We start from the raw sequence: 17,966 nt of genomic DNA on the forward strand, positions 1-17,966 counted from the left end.
AACAGAGCTAGAATGCTATTTGGCCCTAAACAGAGAGTACACAGTGGCAGAATACCTGACCACTGTGACTGACCCAAACTTAAGGAAAGCTTTGACTATGTACAGACTCAGTGAGCATAGCCTTGCCATTGAGAAAGGCCGCCGTAAGCAGACATGGCTCTCAAGAGAAGACAGGCTATGTGCACACTGCCCACAAAATGAGGTGGAAACTGAGCTGCACTTCCTAACCTCCTGTCCAATGTATGACCATATTAGAGACACATATTTTCCTCAGATTACACAGATCCACAAAGAATTCAAAAACAACCCCGATTTTGATAAACTCCCATATCTATTGGGTGAAATACCACAGTGTGCCATCACAGCAGCAAGATTTGTGACCTGTTGCCACAAGAAAAGGGCAACCAATGAAGAACAAACATTGTAAATACAACCCATATTTATGCTTATTTATTTTTCCTTGTGTACCCTTAACCATGTGTACATCATTGAACACTGTATATATACGTAATATGACATTTGTAATGTCTTTATTGTTTTGAAACTCCTGTATGTGTAATGTTTACTGTTCATTTTTATTGTTTATTTCACTTTTGTATATTATCTACCTTACTTGCTTTGGCAATGTTAACACATGTTTCCCATGCCAATAAAGCCCCTTGAATTGAATTGAATTGAGAGAGAGAGAGAAGAAAAGAAGAAAGAAAAGAGAGAGAGTGGCGGATAGATTCTTTCAAGTAGATCCATGAGAATTCTGGTGCGATGCTGCGAGGGGATGGGCCTGGTCAGGGTAAAATGGATGTGATTGTTAGTGAGAGTAGACCCTGTTCATCCAGCCAGCAGCCGAACAGAGGAGGCCAGTGTGAGGGCTCTCTCAGCGGGAAGGATAGACGGTGGGAGAGAGAGGCTCTAGCTGCATGTGACTAAACAGTAGGTCTCGGCCGTGTAGGTGGACAATTACCATTAATCCCAGCCAAGTTTTGTTGTGATAGATGAGGGTGGAACGTGCTTGACTCTAGTTTCTTCAATACATAGCAATTTGAATACTGATGAACAGTATCAAAGGGTAATCTCATAGTTGGCTTTAGTTGTCTTAAAAGGCCAGAAGTCACTTGATGGAGTTGGGTTGACTCAATTCATTTCAAGGCTAAACACATTTGACATACAGCTGTATTGTGTAACTCCTGACGAGGGAGGTTTGGGCTGATCTGAGAACAGGGGTCAGAGGTGATCTACGACTGGACGGTCCCACTCCTGCTGGCATGCCGCACACACAAGCATGCACATTCACACACTTGCACGAGCGCACGCACACAGATGTCCAGGCCAGAGGCTCAAACAATGGGGCTTGCAATGCAGACCCAACTGCAAACCCATCATGTATATCCAGTACATTTACACACTCACTGAGTGAGTACAGTATGTGGAGATAAGCAGAGGCATACGTAGACACGCGCACAACTACAAACACACACCCGTGCATAGAAATTCACACACGATCTGCATTGATAGATAGCATACATGCGCACTACATTGCCCACTGTTTCTGGTATGCTTTGTAGACTACTGTATATTGACAAGCACTGTCCACACTCCAGCAGACAAATCAATTAATGCTTTATGTCAGATTTGAGCTACACCTCAATTGCTGGAAAATGATTATTTCTTAACACAAATGATGATGACAAATGTGGGTTTTCAATAGTGGCTTCTTTCCCCGACAGACTTGGCCGCCTCACTTCAGGTCCTTTGAAAACTATGCAGTTATTTTAGTGTTTTATGTATTATTTTATGTATTATTTCTTACATTGTTAGCCCAGAAAATCTCAAGTGTTATTACATACAGCCGGGAAGGACTTTTGGATATAAAAGCGACGTCAACTTACCAACATTACGACCAGGAATACAACTTTCCCGAAGCGGATCCTTTGTTCGGACCTCCACCCTGAACATTGGATCTAATCCCAGAGGCTGACCCAAAAAAACGTGGTCGCCGCAGGAGAGGCAGATGGAGCAGCCTACTGGTGAGACTGAGAAGGCGAGCACACCATCCACCGCTTCTGAGCATATTACTCACCAATGTCCAATCTCTACATAACAAGGTGGATGAAATGAGGGCACGAGTCGCCTTCCAGAAATACATCAGAGATTGTAACATTCTCTGTTTCACGGAAACATGGCTCACTCGGGATATGTTGTCAGAGTCGGTACAGCCACCCAGTTTGTTCATGTGTCGTGCCGACAGAAACAAACATCTCTCTGGTAAAAAGAAGGGCGGGGGATGTATGCCTTATGATTAACGACTCATGGTGTAATCACAACAACATACAGGAACTCAAGTCCTTTTGTTCACCTGACCTAGAATTCATTACAATCAAATGCCAACCACATTATCTTCCAAGAGAATTCTCTTAGATTATAGTCACAGCCGTGTATATCCCCCAAGCAAATATCTCGTTGTCCCTGAAAGAACTTCACTGGACTCTATGTAAACTGGAAACCATACATCCTGAGGCTGCATTTATTGTTGCTGGGGATTTTAACAAAGCTAACCTGAAAACAACACTTCCTAAATTCTATCAGCATATTGAATGCGTGACGCGATCTCGTAGCATTCTGGATCATTGCTACTCTAACTTCCGCAACGCATACAAAGCCCTCCCCCAGCCCTGCCTTCGGCAAATCTGACCACGACTCCATTTTGTTGCTCCCAGCCTATAGACAGGAACTAAAACAGGAAACGCCCGTGCTCAGGTCTAAACAACGGTGGTCTGACCTATCGGATTCCACATTTCAAGACTGCTTCAATCATGTGGACTGGGATATGTTCCGGATAGCCTCAGATAATAACATTGATGTATACGCTGACTCTGTGAGCGAGTTAATTAGCAAGTGCATTGGAGATGTCGTACCCACTGTGAGTAAAACATTTAAATGTGTTAACCCTCTCAAAGCTGCCGGCCCAGATGGCATCCCTAGCCGCGTCCTCAGAGCATGCGCAGACCAGCTGGCTGGTGTGTTTACGGACATATTCAATCAATCCCTATCCCAGTCTGTTGTCCTCACATGCTTCAAGATGGCCACCATTGTTCCTGTTCCCAATAAAGAAAGGTAACTGAACTAAATGACTATCGCTCCATTGCACTCACTTCTGTCATCATGAAGTGCTTTGAGAGACTAGTCAAGGATCATATCACCTCCACCATACCTGATACCCTAGACCTCCTCCAATTTGTTTACCGCCCAAATAGGTCCACAGACGATCACACTGCACACTGCCCTATCACATCTGGATAAGAGGAATACCTATGTAAGTATGCTGTTCATTGACTACAGCTCAGCATTTAACACCTTAGTAGCCTCGAAACTCGTCACTAAGCTCGAGACCCTGGGTCTAGACCCCGCCCTGTGCAACTGGGTCCTGGATTTTTTTGATGGGCCGCCCCCAGGTGGTGAAGGTAGGAAACAACATCTCTACCCCGCTGACCCTCTACACTGGGGCCCCACAAGGGTGCATTCTCAGTCCTCTCCTGTACACCCTGTTCACCCATGACTGCGTGGCCATGCACGCTTCCAACTCAATCATCAAGTTTGCAGATGACACTACAGTGGTAGGCCTCATTACCAACAACAACGAGACGGCCTACAGGGAGCAGGTGAGGGCCCTTGGAGTGTGGTGTCAGGAAAATAACCTCTCACTCAATGTCAACAAAACAAAGGAGATGATTGTGGACTTTAGGAAACAACAGATGGAGCACCCCCATCCACATCGACGGGACAGTAGTGGAGAGGGTAGAAAGTTTTAAGTTCCTCGGCGTACACATTACGGACAAACTGAAATGGTCCACCAACACAGACAGCGTGGTGAAGAAGGCGCAACAGCGCCTCTTCAACCTCAGGAGGCTGAAGAAATTTGGCTTGTCACCTAAAACACTCACAAACTTTTACAGATGCACAATCGAGAGCATCCTGTTGGGCTGTATCACCGCCTGGTACGGCAACTGCACTGCCCTCAACCGCAAGGCTCTCCAGAGGGTAGTGCGGTCTGCACAACGCATCACCGGGGGCAAACTACCTGCCCCCCAGGACACCTACAGCACCCGATGTCACAGGATGGCCAAAAAGATTATCAAGGACAACAACCAACCGAGTCACTGCCTGTTCACCCTGCTATCATCCAGAAGGCTAGGTCAGTACAGGTGCATCAAAGCTGGGCCCGAGAGACTGAAAAACAGCTTCTATCTCAAGGCCATCCGACTGCTAAACAGCTGTCACTAACAGAGGCTGCTGCCAACATACAGACTCAAATCTATGGCCACTTAAATAAATTGACTTGTAAATGGACAAAGTTATCACTAGTCACATTAAATAGTGCCACTTTAATAATGTTTACATATCCTATATTACTCATCTCATATGTATATACTGTATTCTACACCATCTACTGCATATTGACTATGCCGTACGGCCATCGCTCATCCATATTTTTATATGTACATATTCTATTCATCCCTTTACATTTGTGTGTATTTGTGTGTATACGGTTGTTGTTGTGAATTTGTTAGATTACTTGTTAGATATTACTGCATTGTCAAACATTGTTTGTTTAGAGCGTGGACCTCCCAAGGATCCCAGATTGCAATCAACATAAGAATGGTCTACCGCCACCTGTTGGGAGGAAACTAGAAATACAATCATACACTTGAGAACTATCTTTAATTATCTTTAATCGGACTGGAGAGATTAGATGTTTATAAAAAAAAATACTTGTAAAATCAAGCAAACTGCAATCTATTCGTATATGTTTTTTTTATACGGTAATCGTTAAAGTTTTCTAAAGTTTTTGCGCACCTTTTCCTACTTCATCCGCTGGGAAAGCGGAAACGGAAATAACTATTTGGCACAGTGTTTGCAAATCTGCTGTGAGCAACAACGTTAATTAATTAACTTATTCACTTCCTAAAATGGCTCTTGAATCAAGAATCACACAAGAAGAGATACGAAAAATCCCTGAAAAGCCTATCGACCGAGAAAAGGTAGCTATAAGCACTTTATCTTCGCTTGGTTTGTGAGACAGCAATTCGCTAACGTAGTTAGCATTAACGAGCCTGCTGTGCTAGCAAATGCAGCCTCACTGCTTGAACTGTGCAAGTGACTCCCACTTCAAACTAAACTAATTGGTTGTAGTTCTGTAATCGGCTATACGGGAATTTAATATTTTTTCCTGCTACCACGTTTTCTAGGAGACTAGCCACGTTCCTGTCTAACCAGTTAACTAACTGTTTGTGTGTGTCTATAGACTTGTCCTCTTCTGCTGCGGGTATTTACGACCAACGGTGGCAGGCATCACAGAGGGGACGAATTCGCACGAGGACAAGTCCCTTCAAGTGAGCTGCAAATCTACACATGGTAAGAATATATAAATGGATGGCTGCACCTAGGGTCACGTAAGCCAAGGTGCACGACCGGCAGGTAGCCTAGTGGTTAGAGCGTTGGGCCAGTAACTAGGTCGAAACTAGATCAAATCTTACCTAGTTAAATAAAAGGTTAAAAAATGTGATAGCCAGTGCTTGAATTGGACTGAAGTAGGTTCCGGTGTTTCTGAAAATCTTCCCTCTGCCAGAATCCCCCCCCCCCCTTCTAATTTCATACATTTTGTGGCTAAAGTTAAATACTTTCTGTGGCACACATCGGAGACAAATACTTTCTATAGAACAAACTTCACGTCAGGCAACCAAAAGTAATTCATGTGTGTTATATTAAACAAAGAGGCAGGAGTAAAATGTTGGCAAGCAATAAACATTTCAGAACAACTATGTCTGAATTATTATCCTTACACTTTCAAACATACTAGTCGAATAAGACATGGAGAGATGACACATTTTGGCAAAGAGATTTATTTATAGACAATGGCAGTAGAGGATTTAGGTACAGGTGACATGGGCAGCTGCCGGGAGCGGAACGGGGCCCGGGGGCAGGCGCTGAGAGAGGGGTTCGCCATACAAGCTATAACTGCCACATACACTGAAACAAATAGCCAAACTGCAGACAAATGCTTTCTGCTACTAAGATCAGTGAAATGTAGGCTAAGCTGACAACTGAGTGAAGAGCAGAAATATGAACTAGCAACCAAGTCGCAGAAATGAAGAACGTGAAGGGGGGGATTTTCGGCACTCATTTTGGGTGTCGTTACTGTTTATATTTAGGCGCAGTAGCGCCACAATACTTTTGAGTTAATATTCTGTAAAACGTAAGAACTCAAGGAGAAAAAATGTGGTTCTTGCACTCTGCTCTGCCCAAGTCGAGCACTTGTGATAGTGTTGTGTGTGTTATACAGGGTACCATGGCTACATAGTTTTGATTATTGTTGTGACATGATGTTGTCCTTCTCCTGAAGGATGGATGCCTCGCTAAAGGAGCTGACCAGCCTAGTGAAGGAGGTGTACCCTGATGCTCGGAAGAAAGGAACACACTTTGGTTTCGCCATCGTTTATCCTGAGCCCAAAAGAAATGGCTACAGGTTAGTATACTACTCTACGGCCCTAGCTTAAAGGTAGAGTCAGCGGTATGATGTACAGGGACAAAGTAAACCGCATTGTGGGTCAATTTCAGTAACGTCTAAGAACTTTGAAGCGTAAGTCTCAACTTCTCTGCTGTTTTGGTCCCGTGGCGAACCCATTCACATCTGCAGATACTGTGTGAGAGCGAAGTCTTGCATCTTGCTCATCTCAATATCTGCAGTGCTGCTCGTGGCAATGTCATATCATTGGGGTCTACCTTCAGGGCAACTGGGCTGTTGTAGATTGAAGTCACGCTATGCTCTATAATCTTGGACACAGGGTGTGCATGGATTTGTTCCAGCCCAGTACAAACACACCAGGGTTTCTGTTAGGAAAATGTGGTGGTGGACAACGTGACCGGGAAGATTTTAAAATGTGTCCATATGGCAGAGGCTGGTGATCTCGTGTTAGTAGACTTTTAAATTCAATAACATTTTAATTGTGATTTTTATGATTAAACATTTCACAATGATTTTGAGAAAAAAAAACGTTATTGAAATGAAACTGGTCCAAGAAAATGAGTATCTGAAAATATAACTAGCAGGCAGAACGATAGAAATGGTAGGATAAATTGTAAGTTTCCCCAAACTTGATACTCACGTGCTGCCTTTGAAGTCTATATAAGCCTCCACGTTTCCATGGTTGGATTTTGCCTATACGCTACTTTCAAACAAGGTAAGACGTCTCATAATATTAAATAAAATATTCAGGTTTCAAACAATTAAGTATTTAAAAAACAAAATGCATAGTGCCTCCAGCTCACATTGTAAAGTGGTGGGTGATGTGCTGATAGCCTGTTGACCTGCATTTGAATGGGAGGCACACTTCAATTACCAGTTGAAAAATAAAAAATACTAGCTATTTAAAAAAAAAAATCGTATACCAAAACTGTTAACATGCGATTGCATTTAGAAATTGTTGTGCATTGATTCAGCTGATAAATCACATGTTTTACTCCAGCAGTAACCAGTAGAGGAGCTGCAGGAGAAATCCCACTTAAAATAGGCTGTGTATGCATGTGTGATAGTTGTATTGGATAAATAAGATACACGATGAGTAACAAACAGGACCATTTGAATTCCACAAAATTATTCAAATGAACCTATAGACCGATAAGCATGACAGTCAAATGTATTTCCATCAATGATTAAAAAGCAATATTTAATATTGCAAATTATTAATATTTTGGCTGGCAACATTTTTATTCTTTGGCTTAGTTTTTTTATGGCTAAAGCTGGCATTAGCTGGCTAATGGAACCTTGTAATACACCTGACTTAATTAAAGTGAGACTCAGCGACATGTCACGAGCAGCAGGATGAACCGCAGGGTTTTCAGATGAGTGCAATGCAAGACGTTGCACTGGCAAAAAATATCTGCGTAGGTGCACTACACGCTGCTGCATTAGACTTATTCTAAAATGGATTCAATTGTTTTTTTCCCTCATTCTACACATCCCATAATGATAAAGCAAAACCGGTTTTATTTGTAAAAAAAAGTGTGTGTGTGTGTATATATATATATATATACTGCTCAAAAAAAATAAAGGGAACACTAAAATAACACATCCTAGATCTGAATGAATGAAATTCTTATTAAATAGTTTTTTCTTTACATAGTTGAATGTGCTGACAACAAAATCACACAAATTATCAATGTAAATCAAATTTATCAACCCATGGAGGTCTGGATTTGGAGTCACACTCAAAATTAAAGTGGAAAACCACACTACAGGCTGATCCAACTTTGATGTAATGTCCTTAAAACAAGTCAAAATGAGGCTCAGTAGTGTGTGTGGCCTCCACGTGCCTGTATGACCTCCCTACAATGCCTGGGCATGCTCCTGATGAGGTGGCAGATGGTCTCCTGAGGGATCTCCTCCCAGACCTGGACTAAAGCATCCTCCAACTCCTGGACAGTCTGTGGTGCAACGTGGCGTTGGTGGATGGAGCGAGACATGATGTCCCAGATGTGCTCAATTGGATTCAGGTCTGGGGAACGGGCGGGCCAGTCCATAGCATTAATGCCTTCCTCTTGCAGCAACTGCTGACACACTCCAGCCATATGAGGTGGCTTGCATTAGAAGGAACCCAGGGCCAACCGCACCAGCATATGGTCTCACAAGGGGTCTGAGGATCTCATCTCGCTACCTAATGGCAGTCAGGCTACCTCTGGCGAGCACATGGAGGGCTGTGTGGCCCCCCAAAGAAATGCCACCCCACACCATGACTGACCCACCGCCAAACCGGTCATGCTGGAGGATGTTGCAGGCTGCAGAACGTTCTCCACGGCGTCTCCAGACTGTCACGTCTGTCACGTGCTCAGTGTGAACCTGCTTTCATCTGTGAAGAGCACAGGGCACCAGTGGCGAATTTGCCAATCTTGGTGTTCTCTGGCAAATGCCAAACGTCCTGCACGGTGTTGGGCTGTAAGCACAACCCCCACCTGTGGATGTCGGGCCCTCATACCACCCTCATGGAGTCTGTTTCTGACCGTTTGAGCAGATACATGCACATTTGTGGCCTGCTGGAGGTCATTTTGCAAGGCTCTGGCAGTGCTCCCCCTGCTCTTCCTTGCACAAAGGTGGAGGTAGCGGTCTTGCTGCTGGGTTGTTGCCCTCCTACGGCCTCCTCCACGTCTCCTGATGTACTGGCCTGTCTCCTGGTAGCGCCTCCATGCTCTGGACACTACGCTGACAGACACAGCAAACCTTCTTGCCACCGCTCGCATTGATGTGCCATCCTGGATGAGCTGCACTACCTGAGCCACTTGTGTGGGTTGTAGACTCCATATCATGCTACCACTAGAGTGAAAGCACCACCAGCATTCAAAAGTGACTATAACATCAGCCAGGAAGCATAGGAACTGAGAAATGGTCTGTAGTCACCACCTGCAGAACCACTCCTTTATTGGGGGGGGTCTTGCTAATTGCCTATAATTTGCACCTGTTGTCTATTCCATTTGCACAACAGCATGTGAAATGTATTGTCAATCAGTGTTGCTTCCTCAGTAGACAGTTTGATTTCACAGAAGTGTGATTGACTTGGAGTTACATTGTGTTGTTTAAGTGTTCCCTTTATTTTTTTGAGCAGTGTATATAAGTATTCAGATCCTTTACTCAGTACTTTGTTGAAGCACGTTTGGCAGTGACTACAGCATCAAGTCTTCTTGGGTATGACGCTACAAGCTTGGCACAACTGTATTTGAGGAGTTTCTCCCATCTCTGCAGATCCTCTCAAGCTCTGTCAGGTTGGGGGGGAAGAGTGTCACTGCACAGCTATTCTCAGTTCTCTCCAGAGATGTTCGATCGGGTTCAAGTCCGGGCTCTGGTTGGGCCACTCAAGGACATTCATAGACTTGTCCCGAAGTCAGTCCTGCATTGTCTAGGCTGTGTGCTTAGGGTCGTTGTCCTTTTGGAAGGTGAACCTTTGCCCCAGTCTGAGGTCCTGAGCGCTCTGGAGCAGGTTTTCATCAAGGATCTCTCTGTACTTTGCTCCGTTCATCTTTCCCTTAATCCTGACTAGTCTCCCAGTCGCTGCCGCTGAAAAACATCCCACAGCATGATGCCACCATACTTCACTGTAAGGATGGTGACAGGTTTCCTCAAGATGTGAGGCTTGGCATTCAGGCCAAATAGTTCAATCTTGGTTTCATCAGACCAGAGAATCTTGTTTCTCATGGTGTGATTACCTTTTTGGAAACTCCAAGTGGGCTGTCATGTGCTTTTTACTGAGTGGCGGCTTCCGTCTGGCCACTCTACCATAAAGGCCTGATTGGTGGAGTGCTGCAGAGATGGTTGTTTTTCTGGAAGGTTCTCCCATCTCTACAGAGGAACTCTGGAGCTCTGTCGGTGACCATCAGGTTCTTGGTCACCTCCCTAAACAAGGCCCTTCTCCCCCAATTGCTCAGTTTGGCTGGGAGGCCAGTTCTAGGAAGAGTCTTGGTGGTTCCAAACTTAATTAATTTAAGAATGATGGAGGCCACTGTTCTTGGCTATCTTCAATGCTGCAGAAATGTTTGGTACCCTTCCCCAGATCTGTGCCTTGACACAATCCTGTCTCGGAGCTCTACGGACAATTCCTTTCGACCTGGTTTGGTTTTTGCTCTGACATGCACTGTCAACAGTGGGACATTTTTATATAGACAGGTGTGCCTTTCCAAATCATGTCCAATCAATTGAATTTATCACAGGTGGACTCCAATCAAGTTGTAGAAACATCTCAAGGATGATCAATAGGAACAGGATGCACCTGAGCTCAATTTCAAGGCTCATAGCAAATGGTCTGAATAGTTATGTAAATAAGGTATTTAAAATGGGAAAAAATGGGGGGAAAAGTACTTTTTGCTCTGTCATTATGGGGTTTTGTGTGTTGATGAGGAAAAACAATTAATTTAATACATTTTAGAATAAGGCTGTAACATAACGTCAAGGCGTTTGAATACTTTCCGAATGCTCTGTTAGTTGTTGCGGAAGTCGGCCTGACATTTCTGTTTGCTTTGTGCATTGCTGACTTTTCCTTAAATCAAGAGCTTTGTGGTCAGTGGATTAGGTAAATCAGCTGGGTTTGCCTTTTTTAAAAGTATTTAAACATTGCCTCAGTTGTTTGATTTGATGATGTCATTTTGAAAGTACTGTTTCACCCACGGTCTCTATGGTTACAGAGTGAAAGACATCGGCAACACTGTGTCAGGCAGGAAGGGGGAAAATGACTCCATGACGCTACAGTCGCAGCGCTTCCAGATAGGAGACTACCTGGACATAGCCATCACACCACCCAACAGAGCCCCCCCACTTAACCCACGCATGGGCATGGGGAGGCCCTTCTGAACGCAACCACACCTGAACATAACCATCATATCACAACCCAAACCCACCTGTAAACATACATAAAGCCTTTCTGATCACACTGACTGACTCTTACCATCTCTCAGGAGACTACCGTGACTTTCAATAGGGCCATCCTTCATATTTGACTGTCCCCCACATACATGCTTTTTTTGGGCCTTTTTATCTTCTGATAGATCATATTTCATGTATTACTTTTTTACCCTCGTCTCCCATCTTGGATAATGTGAAATAAAGTTGCTGTCTTACAATAAAACCATTTCTGTCATTCCTTTTTATAACGATACCAGCAGAAAGTGTTTGCGTAATGCCTGGTCTAGTGTAGTTGGGGTTGTTGCAATGTCATAATGGTTCCTGTAGGGGGCAGCATTAAGACACAAATACTGTTAACACAGTATAGACCCCTTCCCACTAGAACAGAGGAAGCCATCTGGGGCCTTGTTTCCTTTCATCCCAGCTCATCTGTTTCCAAAGGCTTCTCTTGGAATGTTTCTTTTTTCATCCCTAATGTACTATTTATTTAATTTTTTTCCCCCTTGTGAAGAGTGATGTAATAAAGCTGTTGGCATGGTGATTGCTAGACCCCTTATTTCTGGAATCCAGCAGTAATGAGGACGGAACATCAGGGCTGGCGGGCGCATCACAGATGTGATGGATCCCTGTAGTCCTGCAGAACCAAACCTGTACTGTCATCTAGACCAGGGAATCCCTCTGCCATCTGCTCATCTGGCCTGGATCCAGTTATTGAATCTGATGTTTTATATTATTGATGAATGTCTCTTATACTATACTTCACTTAGGAGAGACCTTATAAACCCCATAGACAAAATATCAGTTTCCTGTAATTCTAATTGTTCTAGATCTATGATCGACTCTACCAATAAGGATAGCCATTTTAATGTTCTTGTCCCATAGCTACAAAGCGTCTCAGGGTAGGAGTGCTGATCTAGGATCAGTTTGGCCTTTTGGATCATAATTAAAATATATGGACAGGTCCTAGATCAGCACTTCCTACTCTGAATTGCTTTGTGGACATGGGACCAGGTCTTGAATTTTTTTTTTTTCACTTGACAAAATTCTGATGTAGCCTTAAAAAATGATTGTATAAACAAAGTGGCAATGCCTTTCTTTGTAATGTAATAATCCTCAGTGAGTTTGAAGACCTGCTCCTGTCTCTGCGTTCTAAGGTCTGTGATGATTGATAATGCATCACTGCTAATGTTGTCAGTCATTAATTCACATTACACACTGCTGTCATTGGATGCAGCAGACTGAGAAAGGTTATGACACCATTGAGGGTTTTATTAGAGATGAATATTTGCACATATATAAGAATTAAGTATGACAAAACATGGCCATATAGGGTGTTTACAGCTGTGTTCCCTGAGGGACAATAATGTTTTTCTTATCTTACATCTCTCGTATCTGGGTAAGGCATCCCAATTTGTTTGTGGTGGTTGTCAACGTTGTCTATGTGGCAATACATGCCTTGCAGAATAAGTTGATGCATATTTCCTGAAGAAGATATTCATCTGAGGCTCAGCGGTTTTGATGTGACTCCCATTACATTCCTCCAATGGTTTCTATAGGGAACAAACAATTAAAACAGTGACATGCTGACCACCGAATCACCCACAGCCAGGAGTGTTGCAGTATAATGCTTCTAGGTTAGGCTAATTTACAGCATTGTTGATCTATTGATTCTCAGATACACCGGAACAACCCCGGAATAGGTTGTCATGTCAGATCAGTGGTCCAGTCACTGGGGTTATTGAGCAAACTATATACTTTAATAACGTAATGGGTATTGTGTCTCTGAAATGAGAAGAGACATCACAGAGAATAACACAACAGACTGACGCTTCAGTGGCAATTTGATTTAATGACAACGGACATTTGAATCAGAGGAGCAAACCATTTTTCATCAGAGCAAATATCGGCTGAGTTATTCCACCTGAGCTACACAGAGAGGCCACGGTGGGCATTCAGAGTAAATGGGAAGAGATGTAAAGACAAGCCCATGTTTTAGGGAGAGAGCGTTTTCTCTCTGCCTGCACGCCCTCCCGGTTCATTCATTCAACACGCTGCTGTCAGATGGGTGTGTGAGGGCGGGAAACCTGTTTATTCTCCGAGAGCAATCGCTGGGTTTATTTATAGTTGGCCCCCAACTGGGTGTGCGGCACTTGGAGAAATTGCCAATTAAGTAGCAAGCACACCAATGATTGCGGGACTGCATTGGTGAGACAGACACAGCTGCGACAATGGACAGGATGGATAGAAAGGAGTAGAACATGAATGAAGAAATGAAGCAGCACTCACACACCCAAGTCCCTTTGCCAATTAAATGAATGGTTTTAATATCAGTGAGTATCCTAGAATGGATTAGAATTGCAGATTATATGATATTAACAGGCACGTGCACTCTTGATTCAGCCACATCCATCATATTGCACATGCAACAGTGTGCTCATGCCAAGATGTGTGTGTGTGTGTTTAATTTCTATCTCTGACCTGATGGTGTACTCAGCCCAGTAGCCACCCAGTCGTAGCCAAGCACTGTCCAACGGGCTAATTGAGATGAATAGTTATTTCCCTGTGTGCGGTGGTGCTACCAGTCCAGTAGGGCTGGGCGACTCTACAGAGTTATCGACAGAGTTTGGCTTGCCTTTGGCCATTATTGTTTTCAACCAAAAACCCTTGTTGAAATCAAAATGGACAAAATCTAATACCATTGTCTTTAAACATTATTATGAGGTACACTAAGTATACCAAATATTAAAGATGCACTATGCAGAAATCGCTCCGGCATTTCCTTGTTGCTAAAATTAGAATAGTCAGCCTAATCTCAGTTTGTGTGACAAAACAAGCCAGAATAGTGTAGATAATCATTGTACCATCTAAACCACTGTGAAATATCTTTACCATAACCATGAATATAGTATTTTCAACTATTTGAAGCTGGTGTATAAAAACATAAGTAAAAGGCACAAACACAAAACTTAAGAATGGGAAGCATAGAAATAGTGCACATAGAACAGATACACCGCTTCTTAGACTTGCTTTCAATGACAATGACAGATCTATAACACAACAAGTCACATATTGCAGCTTTAAGAACACCTTCCTAACATTGAGTTGTCCAGACCTGTGCCTGGGTGCATCTTCTACTGGCAGCCTCTTCAGCCACCCACTCTGGTCTGAGTCACAGACCATGGCATCAGCCTGGCAAGACGACCTTGAACTTACCCTGGAGGCTCATGGGAGAGGGGCCAGTGTGTGTGTCCGATACGGACGGCTGACATTAAATGGCATTTCTGGCAGCAGGTGTGTTTGAAGGAAACCTATTAAGAAAGAGACTCACCCCATCACTCCCCCCTTCCCCCCTCTCTCTCTCTCTCTCTCTCTATCATCTATCTCTCTCTCTCTCTCTATCATCTATCTCTCACTCTATCTATCTCACTCACTCTATCTCTCTCTCTCTCTCTCTCTCTCTCTCTCTCTCTCTCTCTCATCTATCTCTCTCTCTCTCTCTCTCTCTCTCTCTCACTCTCTCACTTACTCACTCTTTCTCTCTCCCTCTTTTACTCCCCCTTCTCTCTCTCAACCTATCTATTTATGTTTCTATCTATTTACAGTGCATTCGGAAAGTACTCAGACCCCTTGACTTTTTCCACATTTTGTTACATTACAGCCTTATTCTAAAATGGATTAAATACAATTTTACACACAATACCCCATAATGACAAAGCGAAAACTGTTTTTTAGAATTTTTTGCAAATACAAAAAATACTTCCTCTGTGGAGATGAGAGAAAATTCCAGAAGAAAAACCATCTCTGCAGCACTTCACCAATTAGGCCTTGGTGGTAGAGTGTCCAGACGGAAGCCACTCCTCAGTAAAAGGTAAATGACAGCCCACTTGGAGTTTGCCAAAAGGCACCTAAAGACTCTCAGTGTCACGCCCTGACCTTAGAGATCCTTTTAATTCTATATTTTGGTTAGGTCAGGGTGTGACTAGGGTGGCAATCTAGTTTTCCTATTTCTTTGTTTGGCCTGGTATGGTTCCCAATCGTTGTCTCTGATTGGGGATCATACTTAGGCAGCCTTTTTCCCACCTTAGTTTGTGGGATCTTGTTTTTGTATAGTTGCTGTGTAGCCTGCAGAACTTTACATTCGTTTTGTATTTTGTTGTTTTTCGGTGTTCATTTGAATAAAAGTAAGATGTTCGCCTATCACGCTGCCCCTTGGTCTCCTCATTCAAACGACGAACATAACAGAAGATCACACCACCAAAGGACCAAGCAGCGTGGCCAGGAGGAGCAGGGATCCTGGGCCCGGGAGAAAAGGGTGTGGAGGACATCATGGACATGGGAAGAGGTTATGGCAGGGGACAAGACCCTGCCATGGAAGCAGGCGGAGGCAGCGAAGGAGGATCAACGACGACTCCAGGGTTCGCAACCACGACGCAAGCACGAGAGGCAGCCCCAAAAAATGTTTTTGTGGGGGCACACAGGGTGGTTGGCGGAGCCAGGTTTCAGACCAGAGCCAAATCCCCGCACTCGCTTTAAGGAGCGTGTGACCGTTCATGCACGATGTTATGCGGTGATACGCACTGTGTCTCCAGTGCGCATTCACAGCCCGGTGTGCTCGGTGCCAGCTCCCTGCACTTGCCGTGCGAAAATGAGCATCCAGCCAGGACGGGTTGTGCCGGCTCAGCGCTCCTGGTCTCCAGTACGCCTCCTCGGACCAGGATATCATGCGCCAGCTCTACGCACTGTGTTTCCAGTGCGCCTTCACAGCCCAGTGCATCATGTGCCAGTGCCCCGCACTTGCCGGGCTAAAGTGAGCATCCAGCCAGGACGGGTTGTGCCAGTTCTACGCTCCAGACCTCCAGTGTGCCTCCACGGCCTAGTATATCCTGTGCCAGCTCCACGCACCCGGCCTCCGTTGCGTGTCCCCAGCCTGGTACGCCCTGAACCGGCTCCACGCACCAGGCCTCCAGTGCGCCTCCGCAGTCTGGAGCCTCCTGTGAGGGTTCCCAGTCTGAAGCCTCCAGTGATGATCCATGGCCCGGAGCCTCCAGTGATGATCGATGGCCTGAAGCCTCCAGTGATGATCCATGGCCCGAAGCCTCCAGTGATGATCCATGGAGTGGAGCCTCCAGTGAGGGTTCCCAGTCCGGAGCCTCCAGCGGGGGTTCCCAGTCCGGAGTCCCCGGCGACGATCTACAGTCCAGAGTCCCATGCGACGATCCATGGTTCGATTCCCCCGGCGATGATTCACGGTCCGGAGCTTCCGGCGACAATCTCCGCACCAGAGGCGCCACCAAAGTTGACAGAGCCACAAGCTGGGGGGGAAAAAGGGTGGTTGGCGGAGCCAGGTTTCAGACCAGAGCCAACTCCCCGCACTCGCTTTAAGGAGCGTGTGACCGTTCAGGCACGATGTTATGCGGTGATACGCACTGTGTCTCCAGTGCGGGCGTCCCGCACCGGAGCCGCCACCGAGGGTAGATGCCCACACGGACCCTCCCCTATAGGTTCAGGTTTGCGGCCGTAGTCTTCTCCTTTCGGGCGGGGGGGAGTACTGTCATGCCCTGTCCTTAGAGATCCTTTTAACTCTCTATTTTGGTTAGGTCAGGGTGTGACTAGGGTCGGCAATCTAGTTTTCCTATTTCTTTGTTTGGCCTGCTATGGTTCCCAATCAGAGGCAGCTGTCTATCGTTGTCTCTGATTGGGGATCATACTCAGGCAGCCTTTTTCCCATCTTAGTTTGTGGGATCTTGATTTTGTATAGTTGCTGTATAGCCTGCAGAACTTTACGTTCGTTTTGTATTTTATTGTTTTTCGGTGTTCATTTGAATAAAAGTAAGATGTTTGTCTACCACGCTGCACCTTGGTCTCCTCATTCAAACAACGAGCGTAACACCCAGACCATGAGAAACAAGATTCTCTGGTCTGATGAAACCAAGATTGAACTCTTTGGTCTGAATGCCAAGCTTCACGTCTGGAGGAAACCTGGCACCATCCCTACGGTGAAGCATGGTGTTGGCAGCATCATGCTGTGGGGATGTTTTTCAGCGGCAGGGACTGGGAGGGAGACTAGTCAGGATCGAGGGAAAGCTTAACAGAGCAAAGTACGAAGAGATCCTTGATGAAAACCTGCTCCAGAGCGCTCAGGACCTCAGGCTGGGGCTTAGGTTCACCTTCCAACAGGACAACGGTTCCAAGCACACAGCCAAGACAACACGGGAGTGGCTTCGGGACAAGTCTGTGAATTGAGATTGAGATGTCCAGCCAGAGCCTGGACTTAAACCTGATCAAACATCTCTGGAGAGACCTGAGAATAGCTGTGCAACAACACTCTCCATCCAACCTGACAGAGCTTGAGAGGATCTGCAGAGAAGAATGGGAGAAACTCCCCAGATACAGGTGTTCCAAGCTTGTAGCGTCATACCCAAGAAGACCTGAGGCTGTAATCGCTGCCAAAGGTGCTTCAACAAAGTACTGAGTAACGGGTCTGAATACTTATGTAAATGTGATCTTTTATTTTTTATTTTTTTGCAAA

General features: G+C 44.9%; 1 protein-coding gene across 1 annotated transcript; it reads left to right on the forward strand.

Annotated features, from left to right (window-relative positions):
* Positions 1-4,874: 4,874 nt before the first annotated feature.
* LOC112239130 (histone deacetylase complex subunit SAP18) lies at positions 4,875-11,660 on the forward strand. Its single transcript, XM_024407631.2, has 4 exons — positions 4,875-5,036; positions 5,300-5,409; positions 6,398-6,520; positions 11,221-11,660. Exons 1-4 carry the CDS (start codon positions 4,965-4,967, stop codon positions 11,384-11,386), a joined length of 471 nt encoding a protein of 156 aa, XP_024263399.1. The 5' UTR covers positions 4,875-4,964; the 3' UTR covers positions 11,387-11,660.
* The last annotated feature ends 6,306 nt before the right edge of the window (positions 11,661-17,966 follow it).

This window comes from Oncorhynchus tshawytscha, unplaced genomic scaffold, assembly GCF_018296145.1.
Source record: "Oncorhynchus tshawytscha isolate Ot180627B unplaced genomic scaffold, Otsh_v2.0 Un_contig_4556_pilon_pilon, whole genome shotgun sequence".
Classification (NCBI taxonomy): Eukaryota; Metazoa; Chordata; class Actinopteri; order Salmoniformes; family Salmonidae; genus Oncorhynchus; species Oncorhynchus tshawytscha.